Source organism: Silurus aristotelis (genome assembly GCF_946808225.1).
Source record: "Silurus aristotelis genome assembly, chromosome: 22".
NCBI lineage: Eukaryota > Metazoa > Chordata > Actinopteri > Siluriformes > Siluridae > Silurus > Silurus aristotelis.
The window spans coordinates 7,256,623-7,270,668 of record NC_139595.1 but is presented as its reverse complement, the minus strand read 5'-3'; the positions used below and the strand labels follow the sequence as shown (position 1 = coordinate 7,270,668).

The 14,046-nt window shown below is 38.7% G+C and overlaps 1 protein-coding gene across 22 annotated transcripts in view; it reads right to left on the bottom strand.

Annotated features, from left to right (window-relative positions):
• Positions 1-329: 329 nt before the first annotated feature.
• LOC310717446 (myomegalin) overlaps positions 330-14,046 on the bottom strand; it is a 64,831-nt gene continuing 51,114 nt past the window's right edge. For 3 of the 22 annotated variants that reach the window (XM_083525412.1, XM_083525407.1, XM_083525422.1), the window contains 16 exons: positions 13,540-13,781; positions 13,140-13,217; positions 12,879-13,034; positions 12,240-12,452; positions 12,000-12,131; positions 11,601-11,717; positions 10,861-11,050; positions 10,549-10,673; positions 9,106-9,351; positions 7,851-7,952; positions 6,928-7,133; positions 5,417-5,560; positions 5,187-5,325; positions 4,719-4,765; positions 4,509-4,563; positions 330-2,427 (listed from right to left, as the gene is read on the bottom strand). In XM_083525412.1, the coding sequence (XP_083381538.1) occupies positions 2,306-2,427; positions 4,509-4,563; positions 4,719-4,765; positions 5,187-5,325; positions 5,417-5,560; positions 6,928-7,133; positions 7,851-7,952; positions 9,106-9,351; positions 10,549-10,673; positions 10,861-11,050; positions 11,601-11,717; positions 12,000-12,131; positions 12,240-12,452; positions 12,879-13,034; positions 13,140-13,217; positions 13,540-13,781 (2,314 nt within the window). In that variant the 3' untranslated portion in view covers positions 330-2,305. The remainder of the gene's footprint in view (positions 2,428-4,508; positions 4,564-4,718; positions 4,766-5,186; positions 5,326-5,416; positions 5,561-6,927; positions 7,134-7,850; positions 7,953-9,105; positions 9,352-10,548; positions 10,674-10,860; positions 11,051-11,600; positions 11,718-11,999; positions 12,132-12,239; positions 12,453-12,878; positions 13,035-13,139; positions 13,218-13,539; positions 13,782-14,046) is intronic. The other 19 variants (XM_083525415.1, XM_083525426.1, XM_083525417.1 and 16 more) reach the window with 13 other exon arrangements.

Genomic DNA, 14,046 nt, shown 5'->3' with positions numbered 1-14,046 from the left:
TTCATTTCTTATTACTTATTTGTTAGATTTTATGAGATGGGAGGAAATAAGAAAATCAAGCAAACATATTTGCCAAAAAACTTCATCGGCTGCTCTGATTTCTTAATATCTTAGAGAAAACCCCATATCAGTCGACCTTTAATGTTAATGTGTATGGATGCTGCCCTGAGCCAGATTGGAAGAACTTTCCCCATCATGTGTCCAGTGTTCCCAGAAGAGTTTCTGAATCCTGTGCAGTCCTGACTGGGATAAACCAGTTCCTGAAAATGAAAAGTAAATGTACAAAAAGAGCTTTTTGGCAACACAATGAAATGAAATGACAGACAAGGTTTCCAATGCATCCATGATCTTTTTATTGCATTACACAAACACGACAGTTTCCTTGGCAACAAAATCAGCCTTTATATACACATAATACAGTCAATTTCTCTTGGCTGGTTATAGCATCCGTCTGTCATATCGCTTCAGACTTAGGCGTTGCTTTACGCTCGAGTTCCATACAAATTTCACTTTTTGAAAATGGCTTCACTTTGGTATTCTTCAAAAACCTTTTTATAGCAAATTACGCCAAAAGACATCTAACAGGATGAGCCTTCCTTCTGGCTGATTATCCTACTCTACTTTTGAAATGAGTTCTTCTGAGCTTGTCGCCGAGAACAACGTTGAGCGCAAACACAGCCAGGCTTGTTGCTTTGAATATTTCAGTCTCTCCAACTAACAACAAGCAGAGTCTAAGAAGGGTATGAGTTTTCCGTTCGAGAGCAAACTATAATGGCTCTCTGGCTTAAAGACGAGCAAAGCAACATCTTAAATTTTATAACAACAGGCATAGAAACCTGTGGCTTTGTATAAACTAGCGGAACTGTTGACACTAGAGCTTTACTGGCAACTCAGAAGCCTAGTAATAGCGCATTTTCGCTCCAGCTAAAGGATGAACACTGCGGTTAAACGTATTGCACAGCTACCCAGATACTGAACCATTGCATACAGAGCAAACAAATAGTGACGAGAAGCACACAATGGCACAAGAGCGAAATATATACAGCATTAAAAGTAAAAAACATAATCAAGCAGCTTGGGAACACCTCAAAAAGTGATGGGCTACTTATATATGTGGCATCAGTAGCAGAGTTATGGACCCACCAGATCCTTGCCAAAGTTTGTTCCTGCGTTTGAGGCAGAAAAATAGCGGTTTCTCTTCTATACGATGTCCAATATGGTGTCCTGAACATGATTTGGTCCTAATTCACACACTCAATTGGGAACAAGGGTTTTTTTTTTTTTTTTTTTTTAAATGAAATCAAATATGATTATATAATACCAATCAAAGCATGTGTGAAATGTCACTTTTGTTTAAGATGGCACTAAAAATAAATCGACGCCTCGTTTAATGACATGAATAAGGTGGAGTTCAAACTTTGGCAAGCATTGGCGAACCTCACCTTACAGCACAACACAAAGGTGATTTTTTTCTTTCTTTTTTTTTTTTTTTTTTCATCGCCCCCATGCAAATACTGTCCAAGAACAATTTCAGTAGTATTACAGAAAAACAGGAGTATGAATACAAGTCATAATATTGCACTGACGGTCTTTCATCATTATAAAAACACGTAGTTCCAGTGTCAGTGAAACGCTGGCACAATTGCATTGCACATGCTTGTTTAAAGCGGCGATCGGCGGCGGCACCGTGAGCCAGTTCCGGAAAATAACGATAATACTTAAGCATTAACACCCACTAAAGTGTTTTGTTGCACGGTGCTCTTTGTTAGACAACTCGGAGCTTATTGTGCATAGACGTGGCACGTTTTAATCGATGGCTGCTTGAGCCTTTAATGTAGGCACCGGTTAGTTCAGTGGATGGTGATGTGTCTCACCTGTTTGTGAAATGTGGCTTTTTTTGTTTCTTTGCCTCAAATCCCTGAGTTTTCTCAATGGGATTTTCTGGCAGTATGCTTAGCTGCATAAACATCCTACTTCTGCACTCAGTATTCAGGTGCTCCTGTAGTGAGCGATCGGAACACACCGGTCCCTATTTACATTTTTTCCTTTTTTTTGTTTTGTTTCATGTTTCTGCCCTAAGATGCAAATACACTCCTGAATGCTTGCAAGTCACCGTCTAATCAGTTTCTTTATAGCAGCCCGAACACGCAACAATTCACAAGGCAAACTAGTAGTTTGTAAAGTCCTTTTTTTTCATCAAGGTAAGGCAAAAATAAGGGCAAAAAAAAGAAGGGATAAGAGGTAAAGAAGAGGAAAGATGATCGGAGAGGTCGAAAAGGTTGTCCTGGCTGGTTTTGGACGCCGCCTAGTGAAGGCACTCCCTGGCGCGCTTCTTAGCGAGTCTCGGACCGGAGGTTTCCATGGCGATCACAGGGGTCACGCTGTCCCCATTAGAAGACCCTGGATAGGCACCATAGAGGACTTTACCTGGGGGGAAAAAACAGCAATTTGATTTAAATATAGGGTAGGTTTTAAGGGTTGCATCAGACAAAACATCACCCTGTTTTTAATAAATAAACAAGAGCAGAAAATATTTAGCATGGCAGTTATTTCTGGTGTGAACAAAGCATAAATATATTTTTTAGTGCCCACTGTGTGAATGAATCAAAGGAAGGCTGGGAAATATGATCTTGATGATGTGACAAATTAAGTCACAAAATACTTTTCTGATATATTATGTGCATTATAACTGTTTCCTTCCTATACAGTCTATACAGTCTAACTGTCATTAATCTATTTTTTTGAAGATGCAGAACTACTGTTTGTTATAAGCTATATAATATGAGACATACTATGTATGCTAAAAATGTCCTCTAGTATCCTGATATGATATTTTAGTCATATCGCCCAGCCCTACTTCAAAGCACTGACTGGTAAAGGTTTTCGGAAACCTTACTGACAGTAATGTGTTGGTTAGCATAATATAACAAATGGGTTAGTTAGCTAGTTAAAAGCATTAATACCAAACAAAAAAGTGAGCAGGTTACTGGTCAATGTTTGGGCTACAATGTGTTTTCTCTTCATGTCGTATGTGAAAGACATTTGAGTCTGGCTCATGCCTATATATTCTCAAGATATAGGAATAATAACTTTGCAACATATTTTTTCACATCAACAACAAATATTATTCAACCTCTGCTCATCCTGGTTGTCCAGACTACTGTTACAATAAATGGACATAAGTATTGAGACACCTGACTTTCCAGCCATATGTGTTTTTTCCCCAAACTGTTAACACAAAGTTGGAGGCACACAATTGTTTAAGATGACTTAGGCTGCGGTGGCATTCAATTTCATCGTAATTTAAACAAGGAGACCCAAACCTGTTCCAGCATGACAATGTCTTTGTGCACAAAGCCAGAGTGGAAGAACACCTTTGGGATAAATTGGAACGCGGACTGCACCCCAGGCCTCCTCACGCTACAACACTTTACTAAAGCCCTTGTGGTCACAAATCTCCTTATCCACACCCCAAATTTTAGTGGAACATCTTCCCAGAATAGTGGGGATTTTATAACAGCAAATGGGGACTAAGTGTGGAATTGGTTGTTCAAAAAGCATCTTATGGTCAGGTGTCCACAAACCTTTGCCATATAGTGTGTATCCACCTTTGTAATTAAAACACATCAGATCTTATCTGTAGATGTAAGCTGTACATATTGGGTGTTTGGTCTTATGACTAAATCGGTCTCTTAGCGAAAATGATTAGCTTGTGTTTTATGGACGTGCATAAATGCAGAGATGAATGAATGCAAATTGTTAATACAGACATAATAAACCAAATATGTTAATAAATGTGTTTCAAGATGCATTTTAGATTTTGAATGTGAGATATTCAGAAGAGTGAAATGTCTAAATTACTAACAATACAGTAAGTGCGTCCTGTTAAAGTTTTTTATGCACGTTGACGTCATTGACTACATCATTTTATCCCATTATTTTATGTAACCTGATAATTACATAATTTCTAGTCAGGCAAAAACAAAAATCTTTCTTTCTGATTAAATGTTACGAAATGTGTAATGGTTAACATTTTCTACTTTTTTGCATAGATAGTTTTATAATTGCAGACTGTGCACATTACAATGATGGCTATTATAATAGGTTTTAAGTCGAATTTGTGTATTGATTTAACATAAATGGGAGATGGTCTCGATATTTCTGAGCGGCTAGTATGAGCACAATTGGTGATCTAAAAAAATATGCTCCACAGCTCATGTATGATATACAATTGATTATTATAAACATACGATTATAATTTCTACGATTTCTAGTGATTAATACTAGTGTGCTTATGAACACACTCAGTGGCAGGCTACACTATATCTGTCATTATAAGCATCCAGGTCTGTCACTGCTCCTGTTACTCTCACAGAGGCCAACTGGGCTTTGAGACACAGTTGAGAGGATGAGGAAGTGATGTCATGGGGAAGCAGTGAGGTCTGAGTCAGTAAAAGCACAGGCACGGAGTGACACGAAATGCAGCACGGCACCGACCGGACCGTTACCATGGTAAAGGGAGGAAGAGGAGGAGCTTAAAGAAGAAATCCTGAGCTCGTTCTTCTGGATTCACCCAGCAAAGAGAAAGAAAAAGTGAGAGAGAGAAACCAAGAAAGTAGGCGCAAGGGACACAAAATGAGGACACAAAGACTATAGTGTGTCTCATGCACACAGGGATGTACAGACAAGTTTAAAAACCACTAAAGCTCCTTTCTTACCTCTAGATTGGCTCTGGCTTTTTTCAGGACATCTCGAGTCCTGGACACTGCAAGAAAATAAAAAAAAAAAATGGTTAGTTGAAAGGACCTTAAACCCTCATCTCACACATCTTCATTTGGATGATGTCACTTTATTTCAGGTGACTGCATGTAGCAGTGTATTGATAGCATGTTTTAAGTCACTCCAAACAGTGATTAAGAATTTAGTGTTGCAAAAAAAAATCACTGAAGCATCTGAATGCTGAAAAAAAAACTCATGTGATGTTACCATAACAAAAGTTTAGAGTCTTAGCTACATAGTTAAAGCTAGCATTAAATGAAAATGTGAGAAAGGATTGATTACAGGAGCCAGATACATTATTACTGTATTATACAACCAGGAAATCGCCATATATAATTATAAAATGACATTGTGATCATCAGTTAGTGAGATGTTCCTCAGTCTGGTGTAGTGCGTTTTTGACTGACGCTGGCTGACGATGAAGGTCTCCATGCTCTCTTTGGTGCGGCTGGTGCTCCTCAATCTCTGTATGGTGTTCTGCAGAACCTCTTCCTGCTCTGCTATCCTCATACGCAGAGACTGGATCTCCTCTTTCATTGACTGCTCCTGCACAAACACACATATGCACATCGTCAATATTAGCAGTCCACTAAGGCTATGATATGAACAGCAGAATTGAGATGAGGAAAGTACTGACTTTCTGGAGATACTGGACCGGGCTGTCAGTGCTAGGAAGCGCAGCTCTCCAGAACATCTTGAGCAGGGACACAGCCTCCTCCAGAATCTGCCTCAGAGTCTTGGTGTTAGCTAAAAGATTTTTTACACTGGCATAATCCAGAGCCTAGGAAATGTGAGAGTAACGAATAGAAGGCGAGAGATTATAATAAAAAAATAACAGCATGAGAATAATCATCATACAACAATCCCATATCTTCTAATAAAGCTCTTAAAGCTCGTAAGGACAGAAATTTGGAAGAGACAAATATTTTTTGTTAGGTTTTGCTTTGAAGTTTGGAACATTTTAAACAAAATCCCAATGAACACAAAAACAATTTCCAAAATGTTGACAAGACAGAAGTTTAATATAACATCTGTTTAACTTAAAACATGAAAGTAAGGTTAATAATATAACATTTTTCAGTTTTACTCAAATTAGGGTGATGCAAAAATAAGTACACCCCACAAAAACAAAAACTACTACTTCTAGTACTTTGTATGGCCTCCATGATTTTTAATGAAAGCACCAAGTGTTCTAGGCATGGAATGAACAAGTTGGTGACATTTTGCAACATTTCTCTTTTTCCATTTTTCAATAATGACCTCTTTAGGAGACTGCATGCTGGATGGAGAGTGATGCTCAACTTGTCTCTTCAGAATTCCCCATAGGTGTTTGATGGGGTTCAGACTGGCCACTGAATCATTTTCACCTTGTTCTTCTTCAGAAATACAAAAGTGGCCTTAGATGTGTGTTTAAGATCTTTGTCATGTTGGTAAAATGCACGACGACCGAGGGCATGAAGTGATGGTAGCGTCTTCTCTTTCAATATAAAGCAGTACATCTGTAAATTCATGATGCAATCAATTAAAATTTAGCTCCCCGACAACAGCAGAACTCATGCAGCCCCACATTACACCTGTGGGGCATCCTGAAGCGGAAGGTGAAGAAGTGGCATGTGACTAACATCCAGCAGCCCCGTGATGTCATTATAGAAGATCCCAGCACCCAACACCTGTGCAGCTCTGGAAAATTTCATGCCCAGGAGAATTAAGGCAGTGCTGGATAGCAATAGTGCTTACACATAATATTGACACTTTGGACACAATTTTGATATGCTAAATTAGGATGTACTCACTTTTGTTGCCAGCTATTTTGACAAAAATGGCTGTATGTTGAGTTATTTTCAGAGGACATTAAATCTGTACTGCTATAGAAGATGCACAATGACTACTGTATATCTGAATATATGTTTAATTTTTATAGTATTGTCCCTTGAGAGGATCTACTAAATGTTTCCTGAAATGTGAGGGTTTTACTTCAGGTGAAACGTGTTACTAGGCTTATCTAATTGCATCCATAAAGTTTATTTAAACTAATGTACATTATATTTATTATATAATATTATAAGTCAAGGCTCAAGAAAGTCCTCTGAAATTCATTGGGGAACAAAAAACTTTGCTGTTAACCACCGAAGAAATGTGCACACTAACCTTTCCGGGATTGACCTCCATTAGTGCAGTGTTGAGGCATGTATTCAGTGTGGCTTCCATCCTCTGCACCAACCCTCTGCCCTCCATAACTTGCTGCTGTAGAGCATTGAAGTCATCCACGTGCCCGATGGTGTGGCGCCCATTCCGGTTAGCGAATGAACCATCCGGGGCATCACCCTCCAAATCTGCATGGGGCTCCAGTGTGTCTGAGACATACAATGTAAGTGTAAGTATAAACAGAGATGGGAAGTAATGAAGTACAAATACTTAGTTACTGTACTTAAGTAGACTTGAGGCAGAAGGCAACAAAAAGTATGGATAATGTGGATGAGACAGTGGGAGTCAGCGATGTAAACATGACTGATGATCACCTGATCGTCATTATCTTTTCTCTGCTTGTGTTCAGCCTGGATACATTTATTAGATAACAATATGTGAGGTTGTTAATATAATTTATTAATATCATGTCCAGTTACCAGTGTGACACTAAAACAGGTAGTCGTAATGGCAACTTTTTACTTAAGAACATGTCAGAGCCGAAACTTATTTACTTTAACTTGAGTGAACCAAAGTATTTTAAAACATGAGTATCTGTACTTCTAATTGAGTGAAGGATGTGTGTACTCTGAGTATATAAATAAATATATAAAAGAACTGTATATTACTATTTGCATCTAAAATTGGCTTCTTCAAAATGTACTTTAAGTAAGTGTGCAGCATATGTAAGAAATTCACAATTAATGCAAAAGCATCACAGGCATAAAGTTATTAAGTAATAATAAGCTAATAATAAACAAGGTCACTTCACAAATTCCGGTTAGTTCTTTGCTTTTCTGGTGACTGCATAATTCGATGTGTTTTATAAGTAAAAAAAAAAAACGGTGGTTATTGATTTTGTACATTTAATTTATTCGTGCACACACCGTTAGCTGTGAGTGAGCTGTCCTCAAGCTCCGAATAAGGAGAACACAGAGGACCGGAAGGGAATGGACCGATATCTCTCACTGGAGGAGAGGGAGACGGATCTGCAGAACACACAAGCAAGTTAACACCCCATGCACACTGAACAAGACCCATGCAACCTGCTGTTAAATGTATAAATATATTGATCAATATTATATCATAATTTCTCATGATCTCAGTTTTTCTTACAGTATAGCTGGTAGAAAAAATGCAGCAATTAGCATACAATACAACAGAGAGTTCAAACTAGGGCTGCAACAACCCCTTATTTGTTATTTGTCCGATTAATCGATTATCTAAATAATCGTTAGTTGCAGCCCTAGTTCAAAGTCAGATTTGCCAAATTTGTTAGAAACAAAACTTTTCATCCATGTTTATGGATTTATTTATTTTGTTGTTAGGATAATAATAGCCAACGTAAGGGATTTTCTACTTCCTTTTTTAAGGGATTCCTCACTGTTATTTACTCACTGTTGTTTGCTGTTACATTTCTGATTGGATAGTGAAATAGACAAAAGTTTGGGACACATGACCATAAGATTTGTCTGCGATTTTTGAAGATCCCATTCCACATTTAGTCCCTGTTTACTTTTATAACCTCCAGTTCCTATGGGAAAATGGTCCACTAGATTTTGGCTCATTTAGCCACTAGGACATTAGTAAAGTCAGGTACTGATGTGGGGTGAGGAGTCCTGGGGTGCAGTCAGTGTTCCAATTCATCACAAAGGTGTTCAATAGAGGTGAGGTTAGAACTCTATCGCAGGTCAGTCAAGATCTTCCACCCCAACCCACGTAAACATTATCTTCATTTAGTTTAATTTGTGCACATGGACATTTTGATTTTGATGAAGGGAAAATTTTATCCAAAGCAGCTACAGCATCCAAAGACAATTCTGTGCCTCCAACATTGTGGAAACAGTTTAAGGAGGAACCACATATGGCTGAAAAAATCAGGTGTAAGTATGGTTTATGATTTAAACACACTACAATTGAACTGAATGATAATATCCAGATTATTTAAATATATTTTAAAATTATGATCATTAAAATATTTTATAAATATTCAGGCACACTTTGGGTCAAACATTTTTGTTTGCTAAGCAGGTTATATACTGTAAGTCAGCGACATGTGACACATATCACATGCTGTAGCTGTATGCTTTATAGATTATTGTATATCAATCTAACATGCTTTGTGTTATAGCGCTGTCTCACCATGCAGCAGCTGCCTCCTGTACAAGGCGTCCCGCAGAGGACTGGCTGGCATGAGAGATGAAGGTCTCGGCTCTAAACCGGCAGAGGAAAGCTGTTGTTCCAGCTGTTTCTGCAGCTGTATCCTCAGAGCACTGTTCTCTTGGACACTGCGCTCTAAGTGGGCCCGTAGAGCCCGGACCTCCACCAGCAACTGGTTGAATTCTCCCACAGCTGGAGCAGAGGAGTACGGCAACTCGAACAGGTAACCTGTGTACAGGTAGGAAGAGACAGTCAGATACTTATTATTTATTTATTTTTGTTGTTTTTGATCATGTACTATAGTAAAGCTAATATGTAGATATGCATTAATCAGAAAGAGGATTTCAATCTTGATCATGGTACTTTAAGGGGTTTTAAGGGGTTAATACCCTAAATAATGTACAAACTGCTGTGATTTCTCTCATGAATTAGTAGTGAAGGAAATGATGACTTGCTTTGATTGCTATGAATACTGTTAATATCTCCAGGAAAGAAGGTAAACAAAGAACAACAAAGAATTGTGAGGTTGGGATAAACAGTGGTGATTGCTGACTGGTTGCTGGGAAACAGCAGGAGACATTCATTGGTTATTGAGATTCTATATTCAGGACAACATGCTCCAAAAGTTGCTGGATTTAATTTTTTTTATTAAAGTTGCTACAAAATTAGCAACACTGCAACTGTAAAAGACAAGCTTTAGCTAAATAGCTAGCAAATTTATAAATAATATACATTAGTCATCTATCTTGTTGTGTTAAAATGATTGGACTTACATCTTGCTGTGTTACAATGTCTTTTTAACTCGTTTTGGAATCTAATGTGTTGTCAGCTTTGATTATGGATTTGTTCTGTGCTACTAGTTTTTATCAAAGACCAAGACAAGCTCCACTTTTTTTTATAATACTTTATTAATCCCATAAGGAAATTGACATTTTTCGCATATCCCAGCTTGTCAGGAAGCTGGTGGGTCAGGGTGGTACTTCATCCCTCTAGCAGACAGGGTTAAGTTCCTTGCTCAAGGGCCAAGTAGTGGCAGCTTTGCTGTGCTGAGGCTTAAACCACCTGACCTCATGATCAGAGATTCAGAGCTCAACCACTGAAACACTATTGCCCTATTTACAAATTTAATTTGTTGCAATATGTACTCTTGCCCTCTGGACCTGCACAATTCATCCTGATGAATTACTACTCTATGGCTTGAAGATGTCTGCACTTATGACTGCTGGAATGCTTCCATACAGATCTGCAGTTATCGTGCTCATGTTTTACGTTTTCTTTAGTATAGACACTATACCTAAGAACTGCTGCTGAAATAATGAAGACTGTCTTGCACAAATATTCACACTTTCCTCTGCACACACTTATATATCAGGAAGAACGTATTCAGGAAAAATATCATGCTGCCGTGCAGGAGTTGCGTCTCACCTGCGGGGGTCCCCTTGCTCCCTGCACACACTCTGTCGTACAGCTGGAGTTCACACTGCAGGGATTGCAGCAGCTGCCTGCTTTCAGAAAGCTGCTGCTGGAGCAGACTCACCTCATGCTGCAACCTGCACATATCCCCCCCCGCCCCACACACATACACACATTAATGTCACTTACACATATATACAAACACTTCCAAAAATGCAGACCTTTAAGAGAAAGTAAAAACACCACTATGGTCAGCAAATTATCCATTTACATCAAAATAATTGTAAAGCTCACTGTTTAAATAGAAGGGCAGTAATGGCCGACCTGTTGTTGTGCTCCTGGTTGCTTTGTCTCTCCTGCCGTAGCTGCTGAATCTGCTGACTCTGTTCACAGGTGTGTGTCTGAAGCCTCCTCAGCTCCTCCTTCCACTGCTCCGCCTCTAACTCCGCCTGTTTCATCCGTGCCCGCCCAGACAGCACCACCTCCCGTAACTGCTCCACCTCCTCACTGTTGTCTACAGGACAAATAATTCCAATAAACGTAACACCAATACATATTAGTTATAGTGTAGCTCTTCTCTCTCTGTATGTTTAATATTTATTCCAAATACATATATTAAATGGTAATTTAGATATTATATATTATACCATATATAGTGGCACTCTTTATTTGAACTATACTATAAGGACAAAAGTTTGTGGACACCTGAAATGCATATGTGCTTTTTGAACATCCCCTTCATCCCACATGTAATCCTAATTTGCTGTTATAATAACCTCCATTCTTCTGGGAAGATTTTCAGGGTTGTTTTTAGGGTGATTTTGGGGTGTGCTTGTGAAGAAAAAGGGAAATGTAAGGCCACCGCATCCAAAAACATCCTATACAATTGTGTTCCTCTAACTTTGCGGTAACAAATGGAGGAAGAAATACACATGGATGAAAAAGTCAGGTGTCCCAATACTTTTGTCGATAAAACAGTCATATTGTCTGATTTTAGCATGCAAACATAATCCAGATAAGTTCCCTGAAAAGTGTGTAACCTATCTCAGAGTGATTGGACTCACCCCTGCTTGCCTGCAGTCGAGACTGGAGATTCAGATTCTCCTCCTTCAGCACTCGGATCTCATTTGACAGCTGAGTGACAGTGTCCAAGCCTTGGATGTAGATATTTGTGGGTGCTGCTGTGAGACATACGTGAAGATGATACTTTTAACAGAACTATTCTTTGTTTGTATTTCTTTTCTTTGTGAAGCAAAAAAAACAAAAAAAAAATTGCAAAAAAATATTATAATTTTACTTATATAACGGTTCGAAGAGTTTACCGTATGTTAGAGGTTTTAAACCAACATAGAAAATAATTCTAAGGTCTTATAATATTATTACATAGGCAGAATAATTGATTAAAACAAGGACATAAAGAATATCTCTACATAATTTTATATAAAATTTTCTGTGTTTCTCACCTCCATCTCTGGCAGCATTGGCCAGACGAGTCTCCAGCTGCTGTCTCAGCCTCTCATTAGTCCTGATGGAGTCCTCCAGACGTTGGCGGAGAGTACGAATTTCACTTAAATGCTCCTCGATCAAATCCGTACCTGAAAACACAAAAAACATGTCTTTGAAATTCTGAATTTATCTTTAGATTGAGTGTGCGAAGAAGTGTGTCGCTATATAGGAGAGCTAAAGAGGAAATATGGACAAACCCGAATGGCTGTTTCCTGACTGGTAACCGGGTTCTCCTATGATTGGCTGAATCATGTTGTCCATGTCCCATGGTGCATTGCTCCCTACCAGGCTGCTTTCTGATTTCTGAGGCTGGTGTAGGGAATGATGAGAGAGCTGGGCGTAATGTGATGGATCAAGTAGTGCAGAGCCCATCAGTGGATAGCTGCTCAGTGAATGTGGTAAACTGAAACCTGATTTCAACACACAGGGAAAAGGTTGGTTTAGGATTCGGGCTGTAATCAGTAAATGTTCCGAAAAAAGGGTCAAGATAGTTACACAGCAATATTTTTTCAGTAGGAGGCAGGGCTTCATCATTTTTATGATTAGTGAGTTTCTAGCAATTTGTTCCAATATTCTTTTCAGCAGGCAAAGAAGCTTTTGTTAGACACCACACACAATAAAAAAAAAAAAACCTCCTTATAAGTGTAGGTGTAGGTTTATGTTAGACATACACAAAAGTACTTCCTGTGAATGTTAGATCTTTCTGTCTGTAAGAATATTATGTTTTTGTAAAAGGAAAATGTGGTGAATGTAAATTTTATCAATGCAAACTATAAAAGGAGCCAAAACAACAACACTGCAAAACACACACACACACACACAAGCTGTGTGCTCACTTCGGATTGGTGGTCTGTGCAGACCCTGCCGGTGCTGTGCTGGTGTCAGTGGCCCAAAAAAGGGAATTGGGTCAGAGGTTAAGCTATTTGAGGAGTGGGAGCAGGGTTGGGTCTGAGCCAAGGGCAAAGAACCATACAAGGGAGCAGAATACACACCTAGAGGTGGGTAAAGGAGGGTGAGATAGAGTGTATGCAGATAAAGTAAACAGTACAGCTAACTATAAGCACTCAGTCATGATTCTACGGAAAGACCCCGCCTACCTGTCTTACTCTGTTTTGATCTGTTGGGGGCGATAGGGGACTGAAAAGAGGTTAAAACAGGAAGAAAGAAAGTAGGGCCTGAAAGAGATTTGGACATTCTTTGAGATGCGATTATTCTCAGTGAATTTGGGCATTGGTAACGTTGGTGTTTATGCAAACGTTTATATGCTGCCAATGACAATATATATTTTTATTTCCGATAATTATTTCAAAAATATATGAAATCCAATAAAAGAAATTTAACTTTTTACACTAGTGAAGAATGATATTTGATCATTATAACCAAACCTTTTCATAACGTAATAAATTGGGTAAGATTAAATCATTTAATTTATACGTGTATGTTTATATAGTCGAATGCATATTCATTCTTACTGTGTGTCTGTGTGAGGTTACATGCCTGTATCATTTGATCTAGGAGCTGGTTCTTCTTGAACATATTCGCTGACAGCATCCACGTCAGAACACAGTTCCAAGTCCTCATTTATCGATGCTCTTTCATCGGAGACAAACGAAGTACGGTCAGATTGGTCTGTTGTCTCGGATGGGACGTGGCTGCTGGAGGGTGTGTCAGGGCGTTGCTGCAGCTTTGTGTGGAGAGACTCGATAATCTTGTCCTTTTGTTGGAGCTCCTTACTCAGCCTACACACACACACATCCATAAAGAAATGATGAAATGTGATTTGCTGTGTTAAAGACAACAAAGGCAAAAAATTCAATGCCTGCAATACACTGCCGTCTTTCAACTTTGAGAACAATACACTTTCATCATACACTGTTATCTCAGTTCATCTCTACATTTAGTTTCTTCACTTTTATTAAATATACAGCACCTGAAAGTCTGATTCAAATGCCACAAGCTTTCTATATTTAGTAATATATCACTTTATCAGATTTACATTTATGG